Source organism: Elaeis guineensis, chromosome 16, assembly GCF_000442705.2.
Source record: "Elaeis guineensis isolate ETL-2024a chromosome 16, EG11, whole genome shotgun sequence".
NCBI classification, from domain to species: Eukaryota; Viridiplantae; Streptophyta; class Magnoliopsida; order Arecales; family Arecaceae; genus Elaeis; species Elaeis guineensis.
In genome coordinates this window covers 34,271,840-34,294,843 of record NC_026008.2, presented here as the reverse complement: position 1 = coordinate 34,294,843, position 23,004 = coordinate 34,271,840, and the positions used below count along the sequence as shown (strand labels likewise).

The 23,004-nt window shown below is 34.2% G+C and overlaps 1 protein-coding gene and 1 pseudogene across 1 annotated transcript; both read right to left on the bottom strand.

Moving 5' to 3' along the window:
- Nucleotides 1-3,125: 3,125 nt before the first annotated feature.
- LOC105059708 (benzyl alcohol O-benzoyltransferase-like) lies at nt 3,126-5,454 on the bottom strand (annotated as a pseudogene).
- Nucleotides 5,455-22,302: 16,848 nt separating this feature from the next.
- Nucleotides 22,303-22,797, bottom strand: LOC140854263 (secreted RxLR effector protein 161-like). Its single transcript, XM_073249807.1, has one exon. It carries the CDS (start codon nt 22,795-22,797, stop codon nt 22,303-22,305), a length of 495 nt encoding a protein of 164 aa, XP_073105908.1.
- Nucleotides 22,798-23,004: the final 207 nt, after the last annotated feature.

Here is a 23,004-nt window from a genome sequence, read left to right as displayed (position 1 = left end):
TATTTGATATTATTGATTTTGAGGAGGATCATGTGCGGCGAGCTATGGACGCTCATTTATCTTTGCATTTCAAGGAGTATCGCCACCACATCCATCAGCATTGGTACCATGTGATGCAGGATCATGGGGTGGAGCAACGTGGCAGCAGCCCTATGACAGCATCACTCTGGATGATTGGACTGTCATATGCCGGTATTATGAGGATCCGGCATATCAGGTCACACATCCTAACTTCTTTTTTTTAGAGTTTAATGATTGAATCATTTATTCTTAAATTTAATTTATTATCTACTAATTTGACTGCTAACTGTACAGAGAAGATGTGTCTAAAATACTGCGAATAGGGCTAGACAGATTGTACCGCATTATGAGGGTTCGAGGTCGTTCGCTCGTCACATGGAGCATATGGTAAGTAATTTCTAATTAGTATATAATTATCTAGCTATTTAAAAAAATTTTAGTTAATTATTCTCAAATTGCAGAGAAATACTGAGAGTGGCGAGCTTTCTGGTAGGATCAATATCTACCAGCGGACCCACCAACGATGGTGAGAAGAGTGGACAACGAAAAGCCAGGAGCTCTTTATAAATTTTTTTAATTATTTTTTTCATTCACAGTTTGATTTTCAGTATAAAATTAAAATAGCTATAACTTTAATTTTCAGGACCGTATGATAGACATCAGATTCCAGCCTACCTTTGAGAGCTCGATCGCACCCACAGATGATGAGATCTGTGAGTAGGTGCTTGGTATGAGACCCTGTTATGTTAGGGGTCTAGGGTATAGGATCACTGCTCTCTCATCCTCACGCTCATCTAGAGCTGATATCCATGTTGCCTGCGATGCTCGACTAGTTGGAGGTACAGAGGTCGGCTGAGCAGCGAGCTGATGAGTTGATTGCACGCATCGATGAGTACTAGCGGCTCCAGATCTAGATGATGGAGTGGATGGCGCAGATGGAGTAGATGATGCAGCTGATGAGGCAGCAGCAGACCGATCCGAGCTCATCCGAGTGCTCCCCTTCCCCAGTCCATTCTCCTTCTGCAAATGCCGACACTTGACGATCTATTTGTATTACTTTTTATTTTTATTTTAGATTTTTTAATTTTAATTTAATATAATAAAATGACAAAATTTATTTGTGAGTTTATTGTGCGAATTTTTTATTTTTATTTTTTATTTTTAATTTATAAAAAATATTATAAATATAAATTAAATATAGATATTTATAAATTATTTTTAAAAAAATATCTATAAATTAGTAGCAATGAAATTATTTTCGATGAAATATTGATCGTCAAAAAATATGTTAGCGATGAAAAATTGATCGTAAATAAAATTTTTAATAAATTTAAAAATATTAAAATTTTATATTAAATTAATAGCGACGAAAATATACATCAAAATTTAAAATATTTATGACATAAAATTTATGTTGCTAATATTTTTTAAATTTGATTTTTATTAAAATTTTTAATTAAATTAATAGCGATGAAAATATTTTCATCGTAAATAATTATATTTACGATGAAAAATTTATGTCGCTAATATTTTTCTAAATTTAATTTTCATAAAAAAATTTAATTAAATTAATAGTCATAAAAAATTTTTCATCTTAAATAACCATATTTAAGATGAAAAATTTATATGGCTAAATTTTTTTTAAATTTGATTTTCATAAAAATTTTTATTTAAATTAATAACAATGAACATATTTTCATCGCTATTAATTTAATATTTATTAGTGATAAAATTTTTTATCAAAAATTACTATATTTATGATGAAAAGTTTACGTCGCTAATACTTTTTTAAATTTAATTTTTATAAAAAATTTTAATTAAATTAATAGCGATGAGTAAAATTCATCGTAAATAATTAATTTCATCGTAAATTATTTTTTTTATGACTAAAATTTTTCGTTGTAAATAGTTTTCGAAAAAATAATTTTTTTAACGATGAAAATTTTTCATCGATAATATTTATTATTTACGATGATAATTTTTTTCATTGTAAAAAATTATCAATGATGATATTATTGGCGATTAAATATTAGTAATGAAATTTTCATCGCTAATAACTATTAGCGACAAAAATCAGCTACTAGTGATGAATTTTTTTCGTCGCTAATATTATGTTTTGTTGTAGTGTAGCTGCCGTCCCACCCTCTCAAGTGCAGGTCATCACCTCAGCCATACTCTAATGGATTGCCTCCAGAAAGCAGTTCAGCCAAGGGTGCTACTCACCTCACAAGACTGACCACCCATCCTCTAAATCATCCTTATTCTTAGACAATACAAGAAGGCATGCTCCATCGATACATCTTCCAACCCATAGATTGGACAAAAAATCGATAGCTACATGCATTTATTCTTGAGTAGCGTACGCGTCGGAAGCCGCTCCTAAGCAATCTTTCAAAGAAAGAGCCGCATCCTGAAATGAGCAGCCATTCTTCAGATCCAAACATTCTCAATTCTCCTATCCGGGGCAGGCCTAGACATCTTGGAAAAGTCCCTTGTGGAAGCCTTAGGGCAATGAATGAATGATTTCTCTTTGAAAAGCTTATTTCTACCTCTTTCCTTTCTAACAACGTCAGCCATCTCCAATCTTTATCTCCCTTTTAATTTTATATGTTATTTTTATTTAATATAATTTTATTATTATCATTATTAACTCTGATGCTAGTATATCAAGAAAAATCAAAAGATATTCTCATTTCATTTGCAGTATCGCACACCAGTATCGCCAAAATAAACCTCACCGACTAAACCTCAGTCAATCAACAAATAAACCTCATTTCAATGGACAAATGTTTGTAGCTAGCAAATACAAATCAAGATCTGGTCCTAGTTTGGTGGCCAAAAGCATTGGTGGCTCATCAATCTTCGTGTCTTCAACCTGTCTTCTCAATAAAAGATGGTGGCGTTACTTCCGTGAACAACACTTGCATGAAGAAAACTTATCAGCTCCCTCTACTTCTCAAATTGCCTGCCCAACAAAGTCCCTTACAAGGACCTAAAGTTTGCATCATATTCATGGGAAGGCATCGTCCAAACGGGAACCTGATTCTTCTCCGGCATGAACAACTATATCATATTACTTGAAAACAAAGTACATAATATATGGGATATCTATAGACTACACAGTCAAGTGTACAAGGAAAGACCAATAAAAGATATAGATAACATGCAAAGATTGTATGGAAGAATATATAAAAAAAATATTCTAGAATCATGAGTCTAGAATATTCATCACAGGTACCTATGCAGCCAATTCAAGTGACATCCTATTACATTTCTACATGTATGACATCTTCATATCACGACTGATAATGGACATATTATTCATATCAGGATTGCTGTCGTAAGGATCAAAGGCAGGCTCCTGGGTCAAGGTTTCTATCTCCATCTGAAACCTCTCCATGGCGGGTCCCGGCAGACACATGGGAACCAAGATGCCTTCCTCCCCCTTGCCGTTCCTGTGCCAGGTGTAGAAGCTGGCCACCCCGGGCACCGCCCCGACCCCAGCACTGGCCGGGCCGCCGTAGACCCCCTTCCCCCACCCGAAATCCACCGTCTCAAAGCCCGCCCGGGTCACGTCCGACACGAGGTAGGTCCGAGCCATGGCGAAGTGCGGCCTCCCCCGCACCACCATCAGGTCCGCCACCGACTGCATGTACTCGTCCGTCACGCTCGCCTTGGCCTTCTTCACCAGCTCCAGTGCGTACCCCAGTGGGCTCCGCCTCAGCCTGCCTGCCGCGGACGAGGCCACCGGAAATGCCAGCGCGTTCCCGTAGTACCCCGACGGCAGGGGCGGGCTGCGCCGCCCGCGGGCGTTCACGACGAAGAGGACGCGGACCTCGTCGTCTGGGTCGTAGCCGAGGGCGGCGGTGCGGCTCCGCCAGACGGAGGCGGTGGTCAGCTCGAACCTGGAGCTGGTGAGGCGCAGGTGCGGGGGCGCGTACTTCCTTAGAGCGAGATCTCCTTGGGGCCGAAAAAGAAGGAGCGGTTCACCATGTCGGAGCAGGGGACGGTCGTCATCATGTCGGTGGCCGCCGAGAACTCGTACTCCGGGTGGACATGGGTGATGCGAGGGGGGCAGCGGGCGGTGAGCAGCTCCCTCTCCCACACGGGCGGCACGGTAAGGGCAGCTGCCCCGCGCGCCATCTCGCCCAGGGCTGTGAGGAACCGCACCACCCCCGATGCGTCCATGATCGTGTGGTTGATCCGCAGACCAAAGATGAAGCCTCCACACTTGAGTCGCGTCACCTGATCGATCATCACCCATAATTAATTTCAGGAAGAGAGCGAGGACCATTTAGAGCTAGCTCATCTTAGAGCTGCTTAACGTCCGGTCTTTTTTTTTTCCTTTTTGACTAGACTTTAACATACTGTTCCTTGATCATTATTATTTAGTTTATAGTCTTGTACACACATTTATGTACACATTTATATAGCTATTTCATATAGTTGTATTCTCCATGCACACAGTTATATTATCTCTGTACATATTTATATCTGTATACACGGTTATTTTAAACTTAGTATGAAGAATAAATGCGTACAACCATTAAGGTTTGGAAAATAAAGAAACCTTGAAACTTGAGCCGGATACGGGACTAAATATTATAGGTCAGTCGATGAAGAGACTAGCTACCAGTTTGCTAAAAATCTTTTGCATGCTAAGAATTAACATGATCTCTTTTCCCCCTCAAGATGGTGGTAGAGACCAATATTTTATTTCCCATGCAATATTCTCATGTCGAGGAGAACATTATAACAAATTGAGGAAGATAATGCAATGCGTCCTTCGACAATTGTGCTGGAATCTATAGGCTTGGTAAGATAATCGTAGGTAAGAATCATTCCGATAGGCTCCAGTACGTTCGATCTTTTTAGATCAACCTCGACAAGGGCTTCGAAGATTTAACCATGTACCTGAACAAAGAGCAAGGGGCAGTCGAGGACGCTTCCCAAGCTCTCCGTATCGTAGAGCAGCTCCTCCACGCAAGGAAAGAGTGGACTGGGTGCATCGCCGAACTCCTCGAGCCGGACATCGGCGTCGGCCTCCACGAACACCACCCCTTCGCCGGTGCACTCCACCACCAGCTTCCTCCCGGGCCATTCCCGGAGCCGGCCAGCGATGGGATAGTAGTGCACGAGGACCTTCCCAAGCGCCTCCTTTATGACCCTTGCCGGGTCCCGTCCCTCCTTGGAGGGATCGTTGCTGTAGAAATGGAAGCCAGAGCTGTAAAACCTCAGGCCCTCCTGGTCATCGATGTCCGAGAGGGGTTTGAACTCGTGCGGTGTGGGCTTCGCCGGTGCAACGAGCACGGGCTCCCTCCGGCTCACCGTAAAGGTCAGAGAAGATGCCATGTATGGGGTTGCGCGCTACCTTAACTGGGAGGAGAGTTTTGGGCTTAATTACTGATGCCGAGGAATTTGATATCTTGGAGGTGGAAGGTGATGCGTGCTCTAAATCTACTACTTGTTTGTATTTATAGAGATGAATGGCCGTCGTTGGGTCGCAAAAGCCATGGTTATTTTAGTCTCATTTCACACTGCTGCTGCTGCATGGGGCGAGCGTATGGAACTAACGCGCTTAGAGGAGACGTCAATGCATTCCAATTGCTTTATTTTAGCTGGCTACCGATATCGAACTTGGTCGCGGTACTGGACTGGCTTTTTTGACGCGACTGAGGAATAAGAGCGTCAACCCGCGTCGCCAACCTTCGGCTTATCTGGGTCAAAAGGTTTGGTCACCGACGTGAAACATGCCATGAGTGCGCAGACAAATAAAAAACATAAGAATTTTGAGAAGAATTTCGGTAGTTTTTAAAAATAATTATTAAAATATTTTAAGAAACTATTACAGTGATACCGAAATCTTCCGTTACTTGAAATATGTATATACACATACGTACTATATATATATATATATATATATATATATATATATATATATATATATATATATATATATATATATATATATATATATATATATAATATGATCTCATAAAATAACTTTTGTTTAACTATTTTTATAAAAATTATATATTGTCTAGAGGTAGTATTTTTTTGGTACAATTAGACATTGATATCATTCTAACATGAGTATATCTCATAAAATTAAAAAATAAAATATTTCATAAAACTTGTGGGCACATCTGATTCTATCATCAAATCTAGTCTCTGAGATATGCAGCAACATAAAAAGCAACTATTTTTTCCTAAAAAGACAGACCGAACAGATGAAGATCAGTATTTATAGATTTTAGATTGCAGGACGGAATAATTAAGCACATGATATAAAGAGAAATATAATATAGAAAATAAATCAAATCACATCCCCCAATATTTCAACTTAGCCATGTCACGAACATAAAATATGACATAACTTTGCAGATAAATAAAAAATATCAAAATTAAAAAAAAAATTTTAGTAGAATTCAGACAATAATTATTAAAATATTTAAATACTATAAAAAAATAGATTATTAACGATAGTTAATTACCATTGCCAATAGTAGAGTTACCGTCACTAATACTATTAGCAATGGGCTCTGATTGCTAAAATTTCAACGAGAATAACATCATCGCAAATTATCATTATTAGCGATGATAAATATTCTATCATTAATAAAGGTAATTAGTGATGGTATTAGTGACAATAAAATCATCACTAATAATTTAAATTTTTTATTAATTAAAATTTAAAAAATTATTAGCAACGGCAATATCATCGCTAACGCTGTCACTAATAATTTTTTAATTTTTTGTTAAAAAACTATTAGTGATGGCATTTACATCACTAATATTGTCTCTAATAATTTTTTATTTTTTAAAAAAATTATAATTAAATATTTTAAAATTTATTTTAATCACAGCAATAAGCAATAATATTTTTTAAAATCTGATATAAATACAATATAATTATTTACTATAATTGTAAATATAAAATTAATTATATTATATTAAAAATATAAATTATATAATTTTATAAATTTATACTACTTTAATAGTATCAAAATTACATACATATCCAAAAAAAAAAAATCATATGAGATCTTTTTCATCATCCTCCTCCTGCTCCTATACGTCCTCTCTAGTAGCTGGTGGAGAACCAGATGTCCCATCATCTTGTAACGAAAAAAAATAAAATATTATTAATAAATTTTGATATAAAAATATATATATCGATACGGATATGTATATTTCGATATACTATTTCGATTCTCAAACAGATTGTTTCTACACATTTCATTCGATAATATGGAGCTATAGACATCTCTAGTCTATCGATTGGATGGTTAGATTGAATTTTTACTCTTTAATTTTTTTTTTCAAACTCAAGTCTAAACATATAAAGCTTCTAAATATAAAAATTTAAAATAAGTAAAAAAAAATTATAGCTAGACTTACCTGCTATAATGGCTGTGACAATGAGCCCGCTGATTGCATAGATACGAGTCACAAAGAATCTCAATGACTGTATCGCGAATGGCATCTCGGAAGCTTTGAGGTTGCTGGCTCCAAAGTCTCCGCACGATCTCCTCCATATGTGTATCACCCCATATCTAGATCGTTGAGGCCTAAGAGGAGGAGTCGAAAAATATGATGCTGTTGGAGGGTCAAAGCTATGACAGAATCATATGACCCACCTTCTACTCACCCCTCCGGTGGCTTTGAGCCATCCCTCGAGATCAAAGAGGGATTGAGAAGATGGATCCTCACCGTGCCATGATACGAGATACTCCACGTAATCCACCTATATAGTTTAAAAATTTATTAGTGCATACATATCAGTATATGTAAAAACTTAATAAATAATATTTTAAGTTTGTTATCATGATCTATCAAAATTTAGGATCTAAGTAATCACCAGTCCTCCTAAATTGGTGTGTGGCCTCCCATATCTGCAGTTGCCCTAGTACACGACCCAGCTGCCATATCTATAATAAATAAATAATAAAATTAAATTAATTAAATTATACATATGATCAATTCAATATGCAATTAATTTAAGTATAAAATTTTTATCAATCTATCGGCCACAATATATGTGCCAATGGAGCTGCCAGTGTGCTTGATCGGATGCTGCTGGGTGGATCGATTCTGTCGTGCTCTCTGCCGCCTATCAGAATACTCCTCAATACTCCACTGATCATAGAGGACCTCCCATATGTCTGTCCGCATCTAGTGATCTGTGTAAAACTTTCAGTCTAATGGTAACTCAAAATAAGAGTGCTCTATGGTGGACTGCCAAAGGCTATACAACATATTCTAGAACCTCCACATGGCTACCTCCTCGAAGATCCGACGGTCAATCTCCTCATCCTGAGGATCTCGAATCGATAGTACCCTTGCAAGTAGAAGCAACCATGTATTAATAAATAGAATACAAATCTATTGTAAATTTAAAAATTAAATATTTTTGACTTATCAGGAATATCTCCTAGACCGCATCACGAGCCCTCGATGGCTAATTGGAGAACTCGTTCATCGGCTCTGGCATTAATCGTTGGATGATCTCGATAACTACATGAAGCACCTCAGGCTCTGTAAATGTGCTACAAAATTAATTTTGAACAATAAATATTAATATCTAAAATAGCTAAATTTTAAATATATTCAGTGAAGATATAGTATTTATGAGTAACTCTAATTGTGAACGAGCTCTCTATCCTCTGATCAAGTCAGAAGTGCTGCGAGCCGGACGGATCCTCTACCATGCTACTAACTCTGAGAGATGAGCATTACTCCGTGTGACTGTGGGATCACTAGTGACCCCACGGCATCTGAACCTGAGAGTATCAAGATATCATAAAGAATGTTATATTAGATAATAAAGGATAAAATAATGTAAAAGAGAATATCTAAAGTATTAGCATATATCACGTGATATGTGTGCCATCGAACCATGCGAGCTGATTGCATGAGAGCTCTTTCTTCGACTATGATAGCTCCAATCTCTGAAAAATATGATTTATAATCTCTAAAAATAAAAATAAATAGATTCACAGATTAATTATATAATTATAGGTGGCAATGCAAGATTTAAAATGATGCAAGATAAGTATTTAGATATTTAGTACCCTTCAGATAGGCGGCAATACAAGACAAGTATTTAAAATGAGTCAGAGGTCTGAAAGTTCATCGCAAGTGAGGAGTACTATCCATCGATCTCTTAAACTATTTGGTACCCTTCGGATTCTTCATCTGATTTTTCTTCTTCTTCCACTTCTTCATCTTCTTCCTCTTCTTCACCTTCTTAGATAGGATTGTCCTTTAAAACAAACTCAAAATGATCTACCTCCTCATATTGGCCATCACATAGGAGAAAATCTAGAGCATCCAACTCTGTATGTATGAAAGATTGGTGAACTCCAGATGTTTCATCCTCCTAAAAGTATTTGGTAAATGGAGCTCTTTTTCTTTTTCGAGCACGTAGTGAATGGTCTGAGACTTAATTTTGTATACAGTCCACCATTCTTTTCTTCCTCTCTCCCTTGATGGGAAAGGAGTATAATACACTTGAACAACTTGTTGGACTAGCACAAAGGGATCATTGACATATGCTTTTGATCCATATTTAATTTCAATAAATCCATGCTATAGATTAACCTTCATATAATTGTCAGTATTAAACTATCAGTACTTAAACAGAATAATACTATTACCTCCAAGGTAGGTCAACTAGATCACTTTTTCGAGGATTCCATAGTAGCCACTCTCCATCTCAGCCTACCAATTATCCTTTATACACACACTACTGTTCATTATACTCTTATGATATCCATATTGATGTGTGTGAAATTTGAAATCATTTATATTACATCCATTGTAACATGTCACGTACTTTGTTGGCCTATAACCTAATGGTCTTAACTTCATAGGTATAGATTCGCTCCCTTGCATGATCTATATATTATAGAAGGAATAAATTAAAAAAAATTAAAATAAATAAAATGATAATGATTGCTTATCAGTTGATGAAAATAATTTGTAAAGTTCTGTGAGCATTGAGTAAAAAATTTTTTCTCGCTTATCATCGGATTATCCCATCTCAGCATCTCATCATATTGCCAATACATTCATTATTGGGATTCGCACTATACCGTGCATGAGAATCTGGTGATCAGCCAGCAACCAAAAAAGAGATCACCTATATGCGGAAGCTAAGGACTTGTAGATTGAGAATCGCAAGAGAAAAAAGAGAACAAGAGAGTTTTTGAGAGAAAGAGCTTCATTCAATCTGTATTCAGCATACAAAATCTTGACCTAATTATATGTATATGTATCTATACAATAGGATTAAGCCCCGAGCTTAAAAAAAACTCTCAACCCAAATAGATCCACATACAATTTTGAGCCCGCGATACTTAGTCGACACAACTGGGAATGAGTCGACTAACTTCAATCACTGAGTCGACTAACATCCAACTTAGTCGGCTCAGTCTCAATCACCCAAAAACTTCACTCTCTGTTTATCTATGACATAGTCGACTTAGTTCGGACTGACAACTCACCTATCATTTAGTTGACTCACTGATGATTTAGTCGACTCAAAAAGCATGCCAGCTTGAAATGCTGAAACTCTCCATTTCTATCTGACCCTCCACTTGAGGCATAGTCGACCCACCTTTGGATTGGATCGACTCATCTTGAACTTAATCAACCCAATCACTATAAAAAAAGAATATTTTTGCAACAAAATTATTTGCGACGTAAATATTTCGTCGCCACTAACTGTATTTATGATAAAAAATAAAATTTATCATAAATAATAAAATATTTATGATAAAAATAATTTTTCATCACAAATAGTTGTCTATCAGCAATAAAAAAATTATTTCATCATAAATACATATTATTTGTGATGAATCTTTTCATCATAAATAATGCTTCATTTATTTTAATTTTAAATATTTAAATATTTATGACAAAAATATTTTCATCATAAATAATTTAAGTATTTATGATGAAAAATATTTTTTCATCGATAATAAGATTATTTCCAACAAAAATATTTTCATCAATAATATTTAGAAAAAATAAAAAATTCAAAAATTTAAAAATTATAGATTATTTATGATGAAAATATTTTATTATAAATAATCAAGTATTTATGATGAAAATAAATTTTCATCATAAATACTTGATTATTTATGATGAAAATATTTTCATCATAAATAGTTAAAAAAATCAAAAATTAAAAAAATCAAAAATTACTCATTATTTGTAACAAAAATTTTTCATCATAAATAAATAATTTTATGATAAAAAAATTTTCATCATAAATACTTGATTATTTACAATAAAAATATTTTTATCATCAATAATTAAAAAAATCAAAAATTTAAAAAAAATCAAAATTTGGTCATTATTTATGATGAAAGTATTTCATCATAAATAAATAATTTTTACAATGAAAATAAAATTTTTGTCATAAATACTCGATTATTTATGATGAAAATATTTTTATCATCAATATTTAAAAAAATTAATAATTAAAAAAATCAAAAATTACTTATTATTTATGATAAAATTTTTTTATCATAAATAAAGAGTTTTTATGATAAAAATAAAATTTTTATCATAAATACTTGATTATTTACGATGAAAATATTTTTATCATCAATATTTAAAAAAATTAATAATTTTAAAAAAAATTAAAAATTACTTATTATTTATGATGAAATTTTTTTTCCTAAATAATCGAGTATTTACAATGAAACTTTTATTTTCATCATAAATACTTTTATTTATGATGAAAATATTTTCATTATCAATATGTAAAAAAATTAAAAATTTAAAAAAATTATAAAATTTAAATTTTTAATTCTATGTAAGATAACTACATCTATTTTTTATAGCAGCTGTATATATCTTTTATTTTTTTACATGATAAATAAGCAAATATGAGTTATGATTCAGACTGAACTTTTTGTATGGAAAAATCATATGAAAGTGGATGATATTCACATATTAGAATAAATAGATCTTTTTGAATAAAATAAATTATATATTTATTTACGATATAAAATTTATCTGTTCATCGCTATCACTATTACTAGTGATATCAATGAATCTTTCTGATAGAGTGTCTACCTTAAACTGTATAAAAAGAGCCTCATTTCATGCAGAAACTATGTAGTTAAGCAGCGCATTCTAGCATGCATACAATATACGAGCTTTGATGCTCATATAATTTCTGATAAATTTTTCAAGCTCGATCCTCACATGCATGTAATATACGAGCTTCTGGACCTCTAACTTTCTGTCCCTATCCTATCCTCTAAATCTCAATCTTGATAAATTTCTCTTACAATCTCAGAATCATCATGATATTTTCATACTCCGACTTTCAAATAAAAACTCCAAGAAGAAGATGAGCTCTTTGAAGATCGAAGATCTCAAAGCTATCGATCTCTCATAGTACCTATTCCATTACGAAAGTCGAAGAGCTATTCTTATAACAATTGTTAGCGACGTAAATTAAACTTTTCATCATAATTATATTTTTTATGTTTGTAATTTTTTTGAAAAAAAATTATAAATTAACTATTTATATAATTTTTTTTTGATTAATAAAAAATTAATTTTTTTATCATGAATATTTTTTTAATGTCATTTTTTTTGTTAATTTTTTTGGATGGAAAATTTTTTTGGTAGAAAAAATCTAAAATTAATTTTTTTATGAAATTATTATTAAAAAGATATTTAATTATTAGCATGGTAAAATAAATTTTTATCCCAAATAGTCTTTAAATTTTTTTATCAAATTTTTAAAAAAAATATATTTATAATGTAAATATATTTTTCATTGACAATAATATTTTAAAAATATTATTTTAATGAATTTTTGTGAACAAAAAATTTATTAATTGAAAAAAAAAATTATTAGCCATGAAAATTGTTTTCATTCAAAAAACTATTTTAAAAATAATTTTTTAAAAATTTTTTGAAAAAAATTGTTAGAGAAAAATATTTTTTTGGCAGTATTTATTAGTGATGAAAATTAAATTTTTGTTGCTAATAAAGTTATTAATGATGAATTTTTTTTCATCGTCAATAAGTTATTTTTGGGTGAAATTTTTTTAGATGAAATCTTTTTTTAAGTGAAGAAATTTTTTTGATGAAAATTATTGACGACGAAAATAATTTTTCGTTGCTAATAATAGTATTAGCAATGAAAATTTTTATCGCTAATAGTTCTACATTCAATGCATGTCAACTCGACGTCCCTTCATGTGAAACCCTCTTTCTTTCCCCCTCCCTCTCCCCTCTCCTCTCTCCGATCGAGATCTTCCTCTCCCCTCTCCGATCGAGATCTCCCTCTCCCCTCTCCCTCTCCGAGCTCTCCCCCACCTCTCTTCCCACCCGCGAGTGCCTCTCCACCATCGCCACCACCGTTGCCATTCGTGCTATTACCGTCCGCACCTCCGACGTCGCCGTTGTCGTCCACCGGAGGTAAGGGTTCTTCCTATCATTTTTTTTGGTTGATTGGACCACCAGAGGGTGGAGGGGGTTACGAGGGTGGGGGTGGGCGGCCAAGGGCGACACGGGGGCTGGGGGTTCGGGGGGCGGAGGGGGTTGCTGGGGTGGGTGGCAGGGGGCGACAAGGGTTTGGGTAGGGGGTCGAGGTCAGCTGGGGGCGACACGGGGGCGAGGGGGCCGTGGGTGGCTGGGGGCGACACAGGGGGTAGGGAGGGGGTTGGCCGGCGAAGGGGGTTATAGGGTGGGGGTGGGCGGCCGAAGGCAACATGGGGGCGGGGATGGGGTCGGGGGGCGGCCGAGGGCGGGGAGGGGGCCGTGGGCGTCTGGGGGTGACATGAGGTCGAGGAGGGGGTTGGTCAGCAGAGGGGGTTGCAGGGGTGGGGGTGGGTGGCTGGGGGTGACACGGGGGCGGGGCTAGGGTCGGGGGGTGGCCGGGGACGACACAGGGGCGGGGAGGGGGCCGTGGACGGTCGGGGCTGACGGGGTTGGGGAGGGGTTCAGCCGGTGGAGATGGGGTGGGGGGCGGTCGGGAGCGACACAGGGGCGGGGAGGGGGCTGTGGGTAGTTGGGGAGGGGGTCGGCCAGGGAGGGGGTCGGTCGAGAAGGGGTGGGTGACGGCGGGGAGGAAGGGAAGAGGAAAATGATGGGAAAAAAATTAAAAAAATAAAATATTAATCAAATATTTTATTATTTAATTAATAAAAATAAAATCTAGATCATGATCCGAATTGGATTGAGGTCGGGATCCAAGTCGAGATCTCGATTCAGATTGAGATCCAGATCGGGATCTGATCATGATCCAAGTTGGGATCCGAATCGCAGGGGGTTGGAGAGGGCGGTGGTACCACGGGAGGTGGGTCGCGAGGGGTGGGTGATAGCGATGGGCCGTGGGAGTGGGGGTCGTGGGGGTCGAGTCCGGGCGATGCTGGTTGGGTGACGGCACCGGTGTCATGGGAGAGGGGGCTGTAGGTGGTTGAGTCCGGAGCTCGTTTAGGAAAAAATATTTAGAAAAAAAATATTTTTAGATAAAAATATTTTTAAAAAATAAAAAATTATTTATTATTTTTAAGTAAAAATATTTTAAGAAAATAAAAAATTATCAGACCCTCGGGATTAGATTTCGTGTTATTATTTTACGTTAATATTATTTTGCATGCTCAACTACTTATAGTTTATTTTATATTTATTGCATAAATTTTTTAGTATTGCTGCTGAAATTTATAAATTTTTTTTGTCCCATTAGCATAATGCACATTACTTTTGCTTATTACAATTTAATTATTTTGTGTGCTATTTTATATGCTTTTGCTTATTATAATTAAATATAAAAAAATAATTTTATTTTAGAGAAAACTCTACTGAAATTTTTGATGAAAAAATTTTAATACAGAGTTATTTTTTTTTAATAAATTAAAAATTTATCTTTGAATATATGTTCAAAGATGGTAGTTAAATTGCATTGAGCTGTAGATTTTCATTCAAGAGTCGATCTTGATCGAGATCGACTCTTGGATGTCCCATATTTGGGCTTTTTAAAAAAGTAATAATCTTATTATTATTAATAGTTGATATTTTATTTTATTATGTGGTACTCAACAGTTATCTGTCCACTGTTCTCCGGATATATGGTGGATAGGGTGCATAGGTATCATATTCACGTCGTATACTTGGAGAACCATGGGAAGATGCTGTCAAAATTTTTATAATAATAAAATAAAATATCAACTAATAACAATAATAAGATTATTATTTTTTTGAAAGGGATAAGACCATACCTGTTAGTAATGATTTGAAATGGATAGGATTAGGATCCGATTCAGATGAATATCACTAAAATTTTTTTTGTTGTTAATGGTTTTTGTGTTTGTTATTAGATGGATATCAATAAAAGTTGGATAAATATTAGAGATATTTTTTTACTTGAATATCAAAATGATGTTCAAAATTTTATTGACTTTGCATGGTATAAGGCTGACAGTGCTAGTCGGATAAAATGTCCATGCAAGAGATGTGTCAATATGGTATATCGTTATATAACACTTGTCGAGGAGCATCTACTATATTATAGTATGGATAAGAAGTATACTCGCTGGATATGACATGGAGAGGGTGATCTGAATGAAGTTGTACATGACGATGACAATACTAAAGATGATAGTGATACTGCTGAACCTATCAAACATGGTGGTATAGGAGAACTATTGGATGATTTACATCAGGGTGTTTGTTCAAATGTACACATAAGTACTAGTGCATCTAAAGGCAATTCTAATTATGAACACAATATCTGACTTGAGGTAGAAGGGATTTCTGAACTGTTTGCAATACTTGTAAGGGATGCACGGGAGCCACTCTATATCTAAATTGTGCAAAGTTCTCCAAGTTAGAGTTTTTGATAAAATTGCTTCATATTAAAACTGTGAACCGATGGAGTCAGAAGTCATTTGATCAAAATTTGACATTGATTAAAGAAGCTCTTCCTGATGGAGAGAGACTTCTGAAATCGTATTCTAAAGCAAAAATATATATGCTAAAATTGAGACTTGACTATATTCCTATACATGCCTGCAAAAATGACTATATATTATTTTATAAAGATAACGAACAGGCAACTGAATATCCGAAATACAGTGAGCCTAGGTACAAAACCAATAACAGAAAAAGAAAGAAGATATCTCAAAAGATTTTGATGTATTTTCTATTGATTCCAAAACTTCAAAGGCTGTATATGTCTACAAAGACAGCTGAAGAAATGAGATGGCATCATGAGCAGTAAGTTTCGAAGGAGAACATACTTAGCCATCCAGTCGACTCTATAGTGTAGAAAAACTTCAATGCAAAGCATCCACACTTTGCGAGTGATCCACATAATATCCGATTTGGTCTAGCGACAGATGGATTTAATCCCTTTAATAATTTGAGTACTTCCTACAGCATGTGGCCTGTGATGCTAGTTGTATATAACGTGTCACCTTGGAAGTGCATGAAAAAACCATTAATTTTTATGTCACTGTTGATTTCGAGTTCGAAAGCACCAGATAATGAAATTGATGTGTATCTACGATTGTTAATCGATGATATGAAGGAGCTATGAAAAAATAGAGTACAGACATATGATTTTATGAGTTGAAAGAATTTTAAGTTGCATGTTTTAATTTTATGGACCATAAATGATTTTTCTGCATATGAAAACTTATCTGGGTAGAGCACCAAAGGATATCTGGCATGTCCAATATACAACAAGGATGCATCCTCCTTACATTTAAAGTATGGATGGAAAATATGCTTCATGGGTCATCGACGGTTTCTACCTGATAATTATTCTTGGAGGATCCATTACAACCAATATTTTGATGGTAAGTCCGACCGGCATCCGCCACCTAAAGAGTTAACTGGAGTAGAAGTTTTAGAATAACTTGAAGTCATTGGAGACATCCAATTTAGAAAAACATCGAGTACTCGCAAGTGAAAGCGTACTGAAGCTAAGCTGAATTGGACGAAGTGAAGTATTTTTTTCGAACTACCATATTGGAAGCAGCTACTACTCCATCATAATCTAAAAGTAATGCACATTAAGAAAAATATTTATGATAATATCATCGGTACTGTATTGAACATCTCAAGAAAAATAAAAGATAGTACAAAAGCTTATCTTGATTTGCAGAAAATAAAAATCTCACTGGAGTTGCATTTAGTTCATCGAGGTGATAGATTTTTTATGCCACCTGCATGTTATTCGTTATTTGGTGAGGAAAAAAAGAGTTTCTGTGGATGGCTCAAAATCGTAAAGTTTTCTGACACATACGCTTCAAACGTATTGCGGTGTGTTAGAAATAATGACGGTAATATCTCTGGCATGAAAAGTCATGACTCCTATATGATAATGCAACGCTTACTTTTTGTGGTCATTTGTGGCTATTTGGGTAGTGATATTCAAACTGTGTTGATTAAGTTGGGAGTATTCTTCCGAGAACTGTATTATCAAAATTAAAAATTAACTTACTTGAGAAGTTTGAGAAAGATATTGTACTCATTCTTTGTAAATTAGAAAAAAAAATTTCACCATCATTTTTTGATGTTATGGTGCATCTGGCTATTCATCATTCAAAAAAAATTCTTTTGGCCGGATCGATATGTTATCGATGGATTTATCCTATCAAAAGGTAAAAAAATTATACGCACTTTATCATATCAGTTATAAAATATAAATATATTTTTAAAATTTAAATTTATTTTTATTTATAGATTTTTGTGTACTCTAAAAAAATATGTGCATAATAAAGTATGGCCTGAAGGGTCTATAGTGGAAGCATATGTAACTACAGAGTATGTCACATTCTCCTCAATGTATCTTGACGACATCGAAATAAAATTCAATCATACAGATCATAACGCAGATCATGAATGGGGTAATAAAGAATTGATGCTATCTATATTTAAACAAACGGTTCGATCCATTGATGGAAGGAGAAATAAATTTATGGACGTGAATGAACTATCCAAGGTACACTTTTATATTCTAAATAATTATGAAGAAATTAAAAATTTTATTGAGTAAGTACCATCTTAGCATACTGTTTAATATTTTAAGTAATTTTTTCATGTCGATGTAAAATTAAAAATCATGACTTGTTACAGTGAGTACAAGAGTATACTATGCAGAGAGAATAATACGGATGCTAATGATCGATATAAGAAAAAATTTATAAAATAATTTGGTGATCTTATAAGTTACACTAATAATATATTATTTTTAATAATTATAAAAATAATTATTTGAACCAACATAATTTTTTATGTTATGGTGTAGATGAAATATAAGTATTTCAATAAAGAAGAGGGTACGATCGATGAGTTATATAATTTAGCATGTGGTCCCGATCAAAGGGTTAACCACTATGCATCCTGTGTCATTGGAGGAATGAGATTTCATACAAGGGAGCTTGAGATGCAACAATAGGTCCAGAATAGTAGGATTGCTACGATAGGATATGAAGGAAAAGAAGAGATTGAATATTATGGTGTACTGATAGATATCATAGAACTGAAGTATAGGTCCAGTAATTCTGTATTCTTATTTTAGTATGAATTGTGAGATATTAGTAATAAAAAGATCGGTATTCATATCGATCTATATTTTATCAGTATAATCTTTGCACAAACATGCTACCAGAATAAGCCGTATATATTAGCAACTCAAGCGAAACAAGTAATATATTTGAAGGATCTAAAGTATCGAGGTAATTGGCATATCATACAAAAAATAACACCTAGAGGCATATATGACATGCTAACCTGATTAGAGATAGATGAAAATTTGGATTTACATGAAGAGAAAGCTTTTCAAGAGAAAAAATAAATATTAGTCGAGCTTCTTGTTGATGAAGAATTTGTAACAGCTCCTTTGAATAAGGCTGATCTGCCATCCAATGAAGTTGAAGCTGATTTTGTATTTAATCTTGATGAGTCAGAGAGCGACGATCAGTTCATAAATAACGATGAGATAGAAGATGATACATATGTCGATTATTGTGATTCGAAAGAGGATCTACACAACGAGGAAGATACGAATATTCATGAGTAGATCTATATTCTTTGTTCAATCTTCTCTTGAAATAATGGTATGTGATATAATTCTATTTATTAGAATATAATTTATTTATTATTATTATTTAATATTATATTCATTCATATATCAAAACTTATAGGTATGGCACTAAGAGATAGACGACGACGTTCGCATTCACAGTCTACTGCGGAGGCTGAGGCACCTTCATCAATTTCCACTGCCGCACCAGCTCCGTCGCCAGAGGATCCTGCACTGGCAGGTCCCAGTGAGGTGGGTCCGAGTGAGACGAGTCTGAGTGAGGTGGGTCTAAGTGATATTATTATACTTTTTATATAATAAAATTTAATTTTTTTATTTGAATAGCTATCATACTAATGATTTATTTATTATTATTTCAGGCCAGTCTCTACCAGTGATGAGGCGAGGGCGAGGTCCATCAAAGAACCTCACTCTAGAGCATTGGAGATGTGAGCACCCGAGACAACGTCTCCATATTGAGATACCACCCGGCTACACCAGGCCTATTAGGGGATGGTGCGAGCCCTGGCAGATCGAGCAAGGCATCATATGCCACAGCTATGCCTCTGTGATGCTTTTCGATTGGCATCACGTTGTACTGGCTCAGAAAAAGATTTTCTACACCCAATTATAAGTAAAATAAATTATATTATGAATATTTAATTAGCACGATATTCTTCTAATATTTGTTATTGGCAGGGTGTATTTGATATTATTGATTTGAGGAGGATCGCATGCAGCGAGCTGTGGACGCTCATTTATCTTTATGTTTCAAAACGTATCGCCATCGCATTCATTAGCATTGATACCATATGATGCAAAATCATGGAGTGGAGGTAGCACGGCAGCGGCCCTATGACAGCATCACTATGGATGATTAGGCTCTCATATGCCGGCATTACGAGAATCCAACATATCAGATTACACATCCAAATTTTTTTTTAGAGTTTAATGATTGAATCATTTATTCTTAAATTTAGTTTGTTATTTATTAATTTGACTGCTAACTGTACAGAGATGATGTGCTCAGAACACGGTGAATTGAGCGAGACAGACCGTATCGTATTGTGGGGGTTTGAGGTCGTTCGTTCGTCATATGGAGTAAATGGTAAGTAATTTTTTATTAACATATTTTAACTCTCTAACTATTTAAAAAAATTTTAATTAATTATTTTTAAATTGTAGAGAGATGTAGAGAGTGACGAGCTTCCTGGTAGGATCGATATCTACCAGCAGACCCACCAGCGACGGTCAGGGGAGTGGACGACGGGGAGCCAAGAATTTTTTATAATTATTTTTTTATTCATAGTTTGATTTTTAGTATAAAATTAAAATAACTATAACTTTAATTTTTAGGACTGTATGATAGACATAAGATTCCAGCCTACTCCTGAGGGCTCGACTGCACCCACAGATGATGAGATTTGTGATCAGATGCTTGGTATGAGATCCTATTATATTAGGAGTCTAAGGCATGGGATCAGTGCTTCCTTATTTTCACGCTCATCTAGGACTGACATCTATGCTGTCTACAATGCTCGACTGGTAGAGGTGCAGAGATCGATGAGTTGACTGCATGCATCGATGAGTACTGATGGTTTCAGATCTAGATGATGGAGCGGATAGCACAGATGAAGTAGATGATGCAGCTGAAGAGGCAGCAGCAGATCAGTTCGAGCTCTTTCGAGCACTCTCCTTCTCCAACCCACTGTCCTTCTACAGATACCGACACTTAACGACCTATTTATATAGCTTTTTATTTTTATTTTAGATCTCTTATAATTTTAATTTAATATAATAAAATAATAAAATTTATTTATGAGTTTCTTATATAAATTTTTTATTTTAATTTTTTATTATTAATTTATAAAAATATTATAAATATAAATTAAATATATATATATATTCATAAATTATTTTAAAAAAAAATATTTATAAATTGTTAGGAACAAAATTATTTCTGACAAAATATAGGTCATCAAAAAATATATTAGCGATGAAAAATTGGTTGTAAATAAATTTTTTAATAAATTTAAAAATATCAAATTTTATATTAAATTAATAGTGATAAAAATATTTTTATCATAAATAATTGATAATTTATTAGCAATAAAAATTTATGTTAGAAATTATCATATTTGTGATGAAAAATTTATATCACTAATATTTTTTTAAATTTAATTTTCATAAAAAGTTTTAATTAAATTAATAGTGATGAAAATATTTTTATCATAAATAATTTATAATTTATTAGTGATAAAAATTTACATAAAAAATTATCATATTTGTGATAAAAAATTTATGTCATTAATATTTTTTAAATTTAATTTTCATAAAATTTTTTAATTAAATTAATAATGATAAAAATATTTTTATCATAAATAATTAATAATTTATTAGTGACAAAAATTTATGTCAGAAATTATCATATTTGTGATAAAAAATTTATGTTGCTAATATTTTTTTAAATTTAATTTTTTTAAATTTTTTTTATTAAATTAATAGCGACAAATATGATTCATCATAAATAATTATTTTTTATTAGTAATATAATATTTTATCATAAATTATCTTTTTTTACAACTAAAAATTTTTATTGTAAATAGTTTTTGAGAAAATTTTTTTTTTAATGATAAAAATTTTTGATCGGTAATATCGATTATTGATGATGAAAATATTTTTTCATCGTAAAAAATTATCAACAATACTATTATTTACGATAAAATATTAGCGATGATAAATTCATTGCTAATAACTATTACCGATGAAAATCTATTATTAGCGATGAATTTTTTGTGTCGCTAATATCTTGTTCTGTTGTAGCGAGTCTCAGGATGAGTCAACTAAATTGCTGATGTAGCTCTTATCCTAGCTGATGCTTCCGCTGGCTTGCTCCCTTCTTTCCTTGGCCTCTTTCTATGTGTTCCTAAGGCTTGGTAGTGCCACACTTGAGCTTACAATCTCCACTTTAATGCTCTCAAGTTCTTGTGAACTCAGCTTTATCTTATAGACTCATCCATGCCACACACATCTAAAAGCTGTCTCGAGAAAGTACCTTTATGAGTGCATCTGACTGGTTCTCCCTGGTATGGACCTTCACTATCTCTACTTCACCTTCCTCCACTAGTTCTCTGATCCTGTAGTATCGCATGTTTATATGCTTTATCCTAGCATGATAGATCAAATTTTGTACTAGCTGCAGAGCACTCTGACTGTCACCTGTACAGTATAACCTTGCTCTGCTCCACCACCATCTTAGCTGCAAGCCTCCTCAACCAAAGAATTTTCTTTGCACCCTCTGTAACATCTATATACTCAGCCTCCATAGTAGATAAGGATGTAATAGGTTGAAGAGTTGATCTCCAAGATACTGATCCACCAAATATACAAAAGAGGTATCCAATAGTAGACCTTCTTGTGTCAAGATTGTCTACATAGTTTGCATTTACAAACCCTTCTAGAGGACTCAAACCTCTATATGACTCTTTGGAATTTTCCTTAAATCCTCCTGACTGCCCACCAAATACTAGACCATAGTCCCTTATCCCTTGTAGATATCTCAGTATCCACTTCAATGCCTTCCAGTACTCTTTTCTAGGATTAGCCATATACCTACTAACTGAGCTCATTGCATGTGCTATATCTAGTCTACAGCACACCATGGTATACATAACACTGCCTACAGCATTTGCATAAGAGACTCTATCCATATACTCTCTCTCTTCTTCTGACTGAGGGCTTTGATGCTTAGAGAGAGATATATGGCTTGGTAATGGTGTCTCTACAGATTTGGCCTTTTTCATCTCAAACTTTTCCAGAACCTTCTGGACATATCCTTCTTATGACAAATGGAGTACTCCTTTACTTCTATTCATGCAAATCTCCATTCCAAGGATCTTCTTTGCTAGACCCAGATC